At 38.2% G+C, this 12,722-nt stretch overlaps 1 protein-coding gene across 4 annotated transcripts in view; it reads left to right on the top strand.

The window, feature by feature from the left end:
* Positions 1-12,722, top strand: part of ADAMTS3 (ADAM metallopeptidase with thrombospondin type 1 motif 3) — a 261,150-nt gene that overhangs the window by 230,129 nt on the left and 18,299 nt on the right. For all 4 annotated transcript variants that reach the window (XM_077848318.1, XM_077848321.1, XM_077848319.1 and 1 more), the window contains 4 exons: positions 323-456; positions 2,694-2,817; positions 6,825-6,905; positions 8,851-9,014. In XM_077848318.1, coding sequence (XP_077704444.1) covers positions 323-456; positions 2,694-2,817; positions 6,825-6,905; positions 8,851-9,014 — 503 coding nt within the window. The remainder of the gene's footprint in view (positions 1-322; positions 457-2,693; positions 2,818-6,824; positions 6,906-8,850; positions 9,015-12,722) is intronic.

Raw genomic sequence — 12,722 nt, 5'->3', positions numbered from 1 at the left:
TGGTTAACTCCAGGGTTGCCATACAACCGGTTCGCCTGGGACAGTCCCAGTCGTTCCTGTGTAATTATTAATACAGCCAATCTTCACTCTCGGTGAAATTTCACAGTGTAGGTCAAGAGTCAGACGAGAGTCAGTTTCACAGTATAGGTCAGTCATATGCCAAATATGAATCCTTTTCCACTACTTTTTTTTTTTTATTCATTTGTACAATGTTTTGTTTTCAGGAAACCATGCTGAAACTTTATATTTTAAAAATAAAATAACTACTATGCAAATGTGTCACTTTATGCCCATTGTTGATTTAATCTTCCATCTTTTACAGCCAAGAAAAGATGCCACCTTTACTGCCAGTCCAGAGAGACTGGCGATGTGGTGTACATGAAACAGCTGGTGCACGATGGAACTCACTGCTCTTACAAAGACCCATACAGCATATGTGTGCGGGGAGAGTGTGTGGTGAGTTCTCATGGCTTCCCTGGAAGCTTCTGATGCTGTTGTGCAATTCAGCTTTTACTGTCATTCATGTGCATGTTTTCGTAGGAGCTTAACCCTCCCTTATCTGGAAAATCACATTAAAATGAGAATCCAGGGATCCCTGGGTGGCGCAGCGGTTTGGCGCCTGCCTTTGGCCCAGGGCGCGATCCTGGAGCCCCGGGATCGAATCCCACGTCGGGCTCCCGGTGCATGGAGCCTGCTTCTCCCTCTGCCTGTGTCTCTGCCTCTCTCTCTCTCTCTCTCTCTGTGACTATCATAAATAAATAAAAATTAAAAAAAAAAAAAGTTCAGAAATTATTAAAAAAATAAATAAATAAAATAAAATGAGAATCCAGGACTAGTTGAGTAGGCCTGAACTCAATGTGGGAGAAATTTCACATTTCAAATCAACGTTTGGCCATATGCAGAATCTAGATTTATATATGGTTTCCCCGCATTTTCCAGCCAAGTGCCTTTTCTAAGTTACTCTGATACCTCCAGGTTGGGAATACAACAGCTGGGGATGTACAGTGGCTTTGCTTTGAGGATTTTACTAGGAGTCATCTACTTTTACACTACAGAGGCTTCTCCAAAAATGAATGCTAAATGTATTTAGCATTTAAAAAATAATAAATTCTCTCTCTCTTACTTTCCAATTGATTCTAAGTTTAAACACCGAATTCCACCTCAGAACAGAAAAGGCAAAGATGCAAAAACTGGGTTTTACCCCGTTTAGATTTAAAAAAAAAAAAAAAAGCCAATTGTCTGTCTTGTTCGTGTTCACAAGTTGAAGTGATAGGAAACCACATTGCTCCTGTCTGTGTCGCCTTTGGCTCAGCACACTCGAGTGTCGCAGTAATAAATCTCAAGCACGCAGACACCTCACATTTGAAATCGATTCCCCCTGACAGTAGCCTCTGACTCTTGTCCGTGTCTCACCCCGAGGTGTCTGGGGCGTCAGGCAGGTGCTCCGCGGCGGCTCTGCCAGTTTCCATCCCGGGCTCAGGAGTGTGGTGGCCTAGCTCGGCCCCTTCCCCCCACTGGTGTACGTGAAGGGGCCCAGCTCAGTTCAGAAAACCTTCAGCGGCTCCTTGTTAAATCCACGTGAAAATACTGACTCCACCTGATACTCGAGGCCTTTCGGGCCTGCGCCGTGCACGTCTCTCCCTGCTCCGCCCGCTGGCACAGTGCTGGCTCCGTGGGCTGCACCATGGGCTCCGCTGTGGCTCACGCGCTGCTCTCTGAACCCAGTTGCCTGAGCCTACAACTTCCATGGTTCTGTGTTTATCCCTTTGCATTTTTGAAATGCCTTTCTACGGGGCCCACGGGAAATGCAGCGCTTTGTAAAGTTGTTTTGCGTTTCTTAGTTTCAGAGGTAGAGTTTACTGATTCATCAGTTTGTTTTATTTTTAAAGATTTTATTTTATTTATTCATGGGAGACACAGAGACAGGCAGAGACATAGGCAGAGGGAGAAGCAGGCTCCATGCGGGGAGCCCAATGTGGGACTCGATCCCAGGACTGTTGGATCATGACCTGAGCCAAAGGCAGATGCTCAACCACTGAGCCACCCACGTGTCCCAGTGACTCATCAGTTGCATGTAACACCCAGTGCTCATTCCATCATGTGCCCTCCTGAATGCTCATCACCCAGTTACCCCATCCCCCTGCCTCTCTGCCCTCCAGCAACCTTCAGTTTGTTTGTTTCCTGGAGTTAAGAGTCTCTTATGGTTTGTCTCCCTCTCTGATTTCATCTCAGTTTATTTTTTGTTTCATGAAATTTTGTTTTGCATCACTAGCCAGCTTGTAAAGCTTGTGCTAATGCCCAGCTCACCATTTTATTATTTATCTTTTGAAATAGGAAAGCAACAAGGGAAAAAGTCCATCTTAGTTTTTGTCTTCTCAGCATCAACAACAGTATCTGGGCTTAATAAATGTTTGATGGGTCATGACTATGTGCAATGGGGTAAATAGTTCATCAGACTGGGGAAATTTATCCTAGGGTAGAATTTAACCTAGAGTATAAGTCATTTGACTACATGGTTGTTCTTCAAAAAGACAGGCATTAAAAAAAAAAAAAAAATCAGAACTAAAGTCAAGGTTTGGTACACACTGCCTCACAGTGGGCTCACGATGAAACAGATGGCTTGTCCTTGTCTCGGATGCTGACCTTTACTTGACACGTGAAGATTAGCCACATTTAACATCTTCTCTTTCCAGAAAGTGGGCTGTGATAAAGAAATCGGTTCTACTAAAGTGGAGGATAAGTGTGGCGTCTGTGGAGGAGATAATTCTCACTGTCGAACAGTAAAGGGGACTTTTACCAGAACTCCCAGGAAGCTTGGTAAGATGAGGTCTCTCCTGAGTTTGGTATCATTCCCTATGATTTGTACTTTTTGAGACTCCTTTTAGCAATGTAGCATTTTCTCTATAAATATAACAAAAAATTAGCTGCTGATTTGTTTTTATTCAGATTGCCTTTTGTCTTTTTTTTTTTTTTTTAAGATTTTATTTATTTATTTGAGAGAGAAAGGGAGAGCAAGCACGAGAGAGAAACAGAGCAAGCACCAGCATGGGGAGAGGCAGAGGGGGGAGTGAGAAGCAAACTCACCACTCAGTGGGGAGCTTGACATGGGACTCGATCCCAGGACCCCAGGATCATGACCTGAGCTGAAGGCAGGCACTTAACCAACTGAACCACCCAGGTGCCCCCAAATTACCTTTTAAGGAAATAAAAACCAAACCAAAAACACTTGGACTGAAATCATATTCCGTAGCACCTATGATGAAAAATCGTCTAGTAAATTAGATAAGGAACAAATAAAATCAAATCAATTATAGTAGTTAGCTAAAATATGTGTTTTGTTTTATTTTATTTTATTTATTTTATTTTATTTATTAATTTATTTATTTATTGGGAGAGAGAAAGCAAGCATGCAGGCGGGGAGGGGGAGAGGGACAAGGAGAAAGAGAATCCCAAGAAGATTCCCCATTCAGCGTGGTGCCCAACACAGGGCTTGATCTCCGGATCCCTGAGATCTTGACTTGAGCAGAAAGCAAAAGTCAGACACTTAACCAACGGAGCCACCCAGGTGCCCCCTATTTTGTTTTTAATAAAACACATTAGACCTAATTACTAGAATTGATGCCTTTTTTACATTTTCTGTTCACATAAATTGTTGATCAGAAGTTAAAAAAAATCACAAAATTTTAAATACAACTTGTAAAATATTGCATTCATTTTGCTTCTTTTAAAGTTGAACAAGGTTATCCTATTTATAAATCTACAAATCTAGAGCCCATATTTCATGTAATTTTAGAAGTGTTATATTACACAAAATTGAAGTACAATGAAAAACAACCCTGAGGTATAACTGCTTGTCTGTGTGAATGTTAGTGTTTATTTAAGAGTCAGTGTCCAGGTGGATGGACTTAGGCATACAGTGAAGTTTCAGATGGGAAAAAAAAAAGCACAAATAATATGTAAAACATGAATACTTTCTTAATTATTCACTGGAATTATTGTAAGAGATTTGGATACAAACATTTATTACTGAATGATCTTTTTAGTTTGTAACAAATATTATTTAGTTATTCAATAAGCATTTCTTAGGAAAGTGTCCCTGGGAATTCAGCATTTAAAGATAAATTTGATATGGTGCTTCCCTTGAGAAGCTTCTCTTACATCATCCCTATGTAGTTGGTACAGTCTCCAGTAGAATAAATAAAACAAAAACTAAAATAATAAATGTGATTCACTTTGAGCACATTGTCATGGCAGTGATTTTCCCCTTTAGAAGAAGAGGAAGTATAAAAAAGGTAGTCTTAAAAAAAAAATAAAAATAAAAAAATAAAAAAAATAATAATAAAAAAGGTAGTCTTCAGTATTTCTCTCAGTTCTTTGTACTCTCATTATACCTCAGCTGCCCCAGTGCAAGCCAGGTGCACACCTGTCTTGCTCTTTGATACACGTAGTGGGGCAGAGCTAGGTCACTCCAAAGTGTCTTTCATTACTGATATTTTTTATATTCCTGTGTGATCAGTCAATGGTTAAACAGTTAAAAAAGCAAATATTGCTATTTCTGGCTGATTATATTATTTTAGGAAAGTACACAGAATTAAAATGATATATTATGGTTTTGGTGGGGTGACATAATTTCCTTTATCTTATTGTGAAGCAATGAAGTGTGCTTTCTCTGTGGCAGCTATGTTATTCTTTTTGGTATAAAATTATTCTTATTATTTCATTTCCAGAGTAAATGAATGTAAAGAAAAAAGTTCTTGCCATTAATCATTCATCTCTTAATCATCCATTCTCTGGTCTGAGGTCGTAATGAATTTTTTTTCCAGATCCCTCAAAAATTAGACTAAACCTTCAAATCAAGATCAGAAGAGAAGAAAGATTTTCATCAGGCATACAGATTCAGCCTATTCAGAGATAACCTAACATCCATTTCTTTGCACTAATGTTGTCATTGTAGTCACTCAATAGACTAATTAACGTTTTCCAACAGGGAAACATTTAAGCAAGAGGTGCCATACAGAATTCAAGTTGCTGGAAAATGAAATCTGCAAGTATTCAACTTCCAATCACCTTTATCATTTCTCATTCAGTCTTAGTCTTACTTTCATTGACTATTAACTGTTTATTGGCATTAGCTAACTATTAAAAATGCATTTTGACTTCAATACATAAAACTAGCTGATATCCTACCTAATAGAATATATATAGCTTATAGTATAGTCAATGAAACAACAAGACTTTGATAAACATGAAACTTTCACTAATTAAAAACATTCTATCTAAGGGAAGACAAGAGGCGCCTTCATTTTACCCAAAGGAGCTCGTAATATTTCTCTTGCTGAAACAAGGGAAGCTAAAAACGTACTGGGTAAGTTGTAGTGAACTGCAGAAAGATGGGCATCCATAAATGGCATCAAGCTGTTTTGCTGTATTTGGTGGGCATCTTAAATACATTAATTCTAGCCACGGCATACTCAGACAAACAGGCTACAGCTCACGGGCTTTACCCAAGGCTCAGGTACTGAAAACTCTGACCCTAGCATGACTATGCCATTGAGTTAAAACAATAATAAATATTGTGAAAAAAGTTGAGTAAATCTACCCATAGGTAGATGTTTATTGTCCACATAGAAATAAACATATTTCTTTCTGATAACATCAGCAATTGTGTATTTATAACTGAATTTCTGTCAGACTCCTCCTGTAGTATGTGAGTTAGATGTTTCATAATGTACGGTGTCAGTTGCATAATCTCCCTATATTAATTTATATTTCCTGGACATAACATCTTGATTTCTACGTCTCCTATTGTTGACTTATAGTTAGGATATTAATTCTAAGTGATCTTAAGATAATTTTTAGGATGGATAACATTAAGATTTGTTTTATATGACGTAGATTATAAAAGGATTGGTAGAAAATTTTGTAAGTCAACGCAATCCATTAAGCGTATTGATTTCATGATTCCTGGATTAGAAGATTGAGTGTAGGGCACATTTTTATGGCAATGTATGACATATCTTGCAGGCATTTTCCAACCAAATAGTTTGGTCAAATCTAGAAAATATATTTTAAGACTTTCCCATAATAAAACTTGTTCAAGGCTTTAAAACTAATGGCTGATGATAAGAAAAATGAAAGCCACTCACTGATCTTTCTTTTGTAATTTCTTTAGAACAAAGCAGGCTTTTACATATGAGGATGTTTCATTAACTGGAAGTTTAGCTATCTATACTTGCCCTTGAGCTTTTAAAATAACATATAGACAGATAAAATCTCGCCAGAAGTTCATCAACTGTGGACATCAGAGGTTGGCCGCAATTCAAAATGGTGGTTTAGAAAACTAAAATAGCATAATGAATAAACTTTGATGAATCCCTGTGTTATACACCTGAAACTAATGTAACATTGTGTGTGTCAACAATATCCAAATAAAAATAAATGAATAAGTGAAGGAAGGAAGGAATAAATAAATTTAACAACAAAAAACCTAAAATTACATAGAGGGACAAAGGAGAGCACAGTATTTGCCTGAATTGTTGACCCAATTCACAGTTCAATATAAGATAAATGATGGATAGGTTAGAAATAAGATTAACTCCGCCCTTCCTTAATACCAAAAAAAAAAAAAAGGGTTTCCTCTAATCTCATGCCAGTTGTCACAAAATCTACCAATGCTTTGAAGTTAATTTCTGAAACGGCTTCTTTGAGTTTATGGATGCCCTCTTCTGCGTGCAGGAGCAATAAGAATTTCATGCTCGGCTAACCATGGTTGTTGCTTTTGTTTTCTTCTTTTGCTTTCTCCAATATTTACTACACATGCAAAGGGTACCTTAAGATGTTTGATATACCCCCTGGTGCTAGACATGTGTTAATCCAAGAAGACGAGGCTTCCCCTCATATTCTTGGTAAGTGTTTCTGTCTGCCAGCTTTGCTCTAGCATGCCCTTAGAGAAACATCAAAGCAATCATATATATAAAAATATATATGTGTTTAGATGTCTGTGTATATATGTATATGTATGTATATACATAGATATGCAAGATTCAGAATTACATGTAAGTGCATTACCGCGTGTTCTTTGTTGATCATTTCTCCCCACTCTCCTTTCTTTAAAACAAAAAAATATTCAAAAATAGAGCTTCAATTTTTGGTGAAACCTGGGTTGGTTCATCATTTATATGAAGAAAAGGGTATTTAATGGTTTGTTATGTGCTTTTGCTCTGTATTAGGGGATGAGAAAAATAAAGTTGTCACTAAAATGCACTAAATTAAGGAAGAATATCAGAAAAATTTGCCATATTTATGTTGGCAAATTAGTTCTGATATTTTGGTTGATGCCATGCTGTATGCCTGTCCTTACTTTTTTATTGCATTTTAAGTTATTTTACTGAAAAGCAACCATATGTGAATTTTACTAGTCTAGTGAAAATTTTCCTAATATTCGTTATGTGTCCAGTTTCTGACTGGCACATGCAGATGCTTTTGCATGGCTGCTTATAATTTCCAAAAGAAGATTCTTTTCCTCTTTTAAGAAAGAATCATATAAAAATGTCATTCTAAAGGGGTTTATTTTCAAAGTGTATGTACAAATATAAACATGACTTCCACATATACCCTGACCTGTTAAAGCACAAGGAAGCTCTCTGATATGAAGGCATCATCTGTCAACCCCATGTAAATTTGTCTCAGATTTGCTTTTATTTTAAATGTGTGACTTTAAGAATGAAGTGTTTTGTGGTGTTTCACAGAATTTTTTTTTTTTTTTAGTATTTAAATTAAATTCACTACTAGATTCCTTAATGATCTCAGTCAGCATAGTTCTTTTTCCAGTAATTCACATTCCTTATTTTTTGTCCAAGAATTCTGATTATTATCCTTGGAAACATTAGAGTAGGGTTATTTTTTAAAGATTTATATATTTATTTATGAGAGACAGAGAGGCAGAGACATAGGCAGAGGGAGAAGCAGGCTCCCTGTGGGGAGCTTGACATGGGACTCGATCCCAGGACTCTAGGATCATGCCCTAAGCCAAAGGCATATGCTCAACCACTGAGCCACATGACATCCCCGTCATTACAGTAGTTTAAAAAACTTCAAGAGGAATAAATGTATTTACCTAAAATTGCTCCTGTTTTCTATACATTTTCAGTAATGGTAGTAACATGAAATTGTATTTTCTAACTTGCTATACACTGGTAATAACTCCAGATTTTAAAATCCCATTTGCTATGTTTTATTCATTAGAGAAAGCATTTTTAAATAATATACAGTAGATCAATAATGCATTAAGAACTCTATTACCAGTAATCAGCTTTTTTCTATCCATAGAAGTAGGGACACGGCCTTGGAATTTTACAAACATAAGAACTAATTTTTTGTTGGTCTAAAAATTAGTTCAATTATGTTGGATACCAATAAATACTTTCACTAGCTTGAAAGAGATACACAGTAAAGAAGCCATTATGTTATGTGCTATCCTAGCATAAACGTTTTGTGTTAATGATTATAGAAGAATCCATAATTATCAAAATGTTCCCCACTTTCTGTGGAAATATACAGGAGTGGCTTAGAAACTGTTAACCTCTCTGGCAGTGCTTTCAAATGGGCCTATTTGTCAATATTCATCTCCTATTTAACCATCTGGCCATTGCTTTTGACCAGGTAGGCGTGCTTCCTGAGTATTTGGAATGCTGGATGAAGGCAATGCGAGTCATATCAGAACTAACGCTCATTTGGATTGCTTTGATGCTAATAAACACAGTCTTCCGTTTATAGGCAGGGATAGACTTACTAGGGGTCATTGAACTTGTAAAATGATAAAATCTATTTTGGTCACCCATTTCTCTTCAGCTATTAAGAACCAAGCTACAGGCCACTATATTTTAAATGGCAAAGGGGAGGAAGCCAAGTCGCGGACCTTCATAGATCTTGGTGTGGAATGGGACTACAACATTGAAGATGATATCGAAACTCTTCACACAGACGGACCTTTACACGATCCTGTTATCGTTTTGGTATGTGGTATTACAGTCTCAGTGCGTAGTTGATTTAGTTTATAATTTTATAATTTATTTGTTTGAAAACACTTTTACCTTGAATGTTGAATATTTAACTGCTTGTTTTTTATAATTCCATGTATTTGCTCCTCTCTACTCTTTGTGCAACGTTGTCATATATTTTAAGTACATTATAATCCTAATAACAGTATGATTCCTGACTTTTAGTAATCCATTATTACAGACAAAAGATGAGATAGATTTTTTTTAAAAGATTTTATTTATTTATTCAAGAGAGACAGAGAGAGAGAGAGAGAGAGAGAGAGAGAGAGAGAAGCAGAGACACAGCAGAGGGAGAAGCAGGCTCCATGCACTGGGAGCCCGACGTGGGATTCGATCCCGGGTCTCCAGGATCGCGCCCTGGGCCAAAGGCAGGCGCCAAACCGCTGCGCCACCCAGGGATCCCCACACAAGCTTTATTGACGCCTTAGCAGCTTTACATGTAGGGCCTCCCCCATTCAGGAGAGAAGCACGTGGCAATTCCTGAGAGAGAAGGGATTGGGGAGGGGTGTTTTTGGTTAGGTGCTGTCAGTCAGCAGCAGTGGGGAGTCTGCTCTGAGAGCTCCCGAAGAGCAGCAGCAGCTTGGGGTCCTTAGAGCCACAGTCTCCCTTATAGTTAGCAAATGTCGAATTCAGTTTCACAGGGGTATGCTAAGCAGGCAGGTTCTAAATGGCTAAAAATATGCCTGTTGGGGCTACATTTAAAGGGACCGGGAATGTGAAAATTTGAGTGTGATGCTAGCAGGCTTCTGAGATAAAGGGTCTCAGCCTGCCATGTAGAAACAAAGTAGGCCAACATGAAGGCACCATCTTTGACTCCTAACCCATCGCTTATGATGAGAAGTCAGCCTTGTTCATATTGCTGCTCTGTATGTGGATTAGCTATTTCTCTCTGGCTTCTCTTTAAAGATATTTTCTTTATCTTTTCGTTTCATCTTGTTTGTTTAGCCATTTGATTGTGATATGCTTAGCTTGCGATATTCTTTGTCTGTATCTGGCTTGGGGTTCACCAAGCAATTGGTGATTTTAGTTGATGGGTGAATTTTTTTGTTTTTACCAAATTTGGGTTGATTTTCCATTTTATGCCAAGTCTGTTTTACCCCATCTCTCGCTCTTGCTAGGACTCATTTACCCATATGTTAAACCAGTTGAAATTGTTCCGCACGTCTGCTGGGCTTGTCCATCCTTCTGTAATCACCCTTTCTCTGTTCTTCAGATTGGATAATTACTATTGAGCCATGTTCAAGTTCACTGACTGTCTTATGTGATCTCCAATCTGTTGTTGAGCCCATCCAGTAAATGTTTCGTGTCAGATGGTATTCTTTTCTTTTCTAGAATTCCCATTTGGTGCTTTTTAAAAAAAAAAAAAAATCGTTTCCATTACTATGCTGAGATTTTCATATATTTTACTCATTATGTCTACCGTTTCCTTGAAATCCCGTGTCTTCATGTTGTCTGCTTCTACAAGCTACTTTTTTTCTGGGTTATGAGTCACATTCTCCTGCTCCTTACCATTTTTTAAATGTGCATTGGACATTATGGATGGCAAATTGTAGGACATTTGGTTTATGTTGCCTCTTTTATAGGCAGTTGGGTTTTGTTCTGGCTGTCATTTCCTCCTGATCTTTGAAGCTTGATTTATTCTTTGTTAGGGCTGGTCTGTTTCAATTCTGTCCCTATTCTTATGGCATGGCCTTTCTGATGCCTTAACTGAATATCTGAAGTGTTAATGAGCCTTGTCATCTGGCTAGATAAGAACTCCCATGTCCGACCCGACCTTCGGTGTCTCTGGTCCTGCTCCCAGCCCCACAGCAGACACTCGCTGGTAGACAGTGTGGTGACTTGGCCTGGACATGCACAGACCAGCCTTTGGTCTAGGATACATGCAGCATCTGGGCCACCCCTGTGTGCAGCCCCCCCTGTTTTTAGAGCCCTGTCTGCAAGTTCCAAACACCACGCTCCATCGCCTCAGCTCCTTGAGACTGCTGGCATGGCTTGGGCTCCTGCTTCCTGTGTAGGACCCAGAACCTGACCCTATCAGGAAGCCGGGACCTGGCCTGTTTCTATTCCCACAGGGATCACTGTCCTTCGCTGTGTTATTCATTGCTGCCCCACCCCCACCTGCCAAAAGTTCCCTTATATGTCTGTCCAGTCTTACTGTTTTTAATATCAGCAAGGCAACTCTATTACTCCCTCAAGGATGAATGCAGAAGACATCTACGTGGTTTGAAAAATATTGTATTCTGTATTCAAATATTTATTGAATTTATTGAATATTTTCTCTGTAGAAAATATTATCCTCATTTGAAACTGAATCTTCCCACTCAATATTTTTTTTCTTTGAAAATTATTTCCCTTTGACAAAGTGTCCAAATCTTTTGCCCATTGTTAAAGTGGGTTATTTCTTCTTCTTCTTCTTTTTTTTTTTTGAGTTTTAAGAGTTCTTTATATATGCTTGATATATCCATTATGAAATATGTGATTTGTCAAATATTTTCCTCTAGTTAATGGTTTTTTTTGTTCTCTTACTAGTGTCTTTCACAGAGCAAAATATTTTAACTATCCTGTTGTCTAATGTATCAATTTTTTCTTTTATGGATCAAGATTCTGGTGTTTTCTATATATATATATTTTTTCCTGCCTAATCCAATGTTAAAGCATTTTCTTATTTTTTGTAGAAGTTTTATAGTGTTGTATTTTACATTTGGGGGTGATTTTTATATAAATTTTGTATGATGTTAGGTTTTTAGTTTTGAATATGGATGCCTAAATTACTTATTACCGCATAACAAATTGCCCTGAACTTCTTAGCTAAACACAAAGCAACGTTTATTATTGCATAGTTTCTGTGGGCCAGGTATCTGGGAGCTACTTAAATGGCTAGATGTGGCTCAGGGCATCTCATGAGATGGGTCTTGGCTGTGGCTAGTCACCCCAAGGCTCCACCGGGGATATCTGCTTGCCTGCTCAGTCACAGGGCTGTTGGAAGGCCTCAGAAGATTCCTTCTAAGCTTTTACATGTGATGGCTGGTGGGCCTGGGTTCTTCACTATCTGAGCCTCTCCTTAGACTCCTTAAGTGTCCTTATCACTTGGGAGTAACATCCCATTTATGCGGCTGTTGTCTGTTTGCTGGAGGCAAGTCACTGAATCCAACCCACACTGAAGGGGAGACAAATTAAGCCCTACTCATTGAGAGGAAAAATATCAAAGTATTTGTGGACATGTTTTTAAATCCACTACAATGACTTGTTCTAGTACCTTTGTTGAAAAAAAATCGTCTTTTTTTCCATTATCTTTTCATCTGTGCCAAAAATTAATTGTGCATGGTTATGTAGGTTTATTTCTGTCATTCTATTTCATAGGTTATATAATTTTATAGCAAAAATATATACTAATCAAAATTTTATTAAATTTGAATGGTTGGAGATCAGAAGCTCCATTTCACTCATATAATTACACTGCATTCTTTTCCAGTGGCACAGATGTCTGGCCTCAGAGCCCTGCTGCTAACCACCATGATAGCCTACCTCAAGGCTTTGTGCACTGATAGCAGGGTGACTGCAGGGAACAAGGTGAATCAGAGATACAAGGAAACTTGTAGTTAGGACGGTAGGGTTGTAGACAATGTAGAGCAGTGCTCTATCTTTTCCTCTCTAAAGGGCTGG

This window comes from Canis aureus, chromosome 14 (assembly GCF_053574225.1).
Source record: "Canis aureus isolate CA01 chromosome 14, VMU_Caureus_v.1.0, whole genome shotgun sequence".
In the NCBI taxonomy this organism is placed as follows: domain Eukaryota; kingdom Metazoa; phylum Chordata; class Mammalia; order Carnivora; family Canidae; genus Canis; species Canis aureus.
The sequence above is the reverse complement of the archived record's forward strand: the minus strand, read 5'-3'. Positions and strand labels throughout refer to the sequence as shown.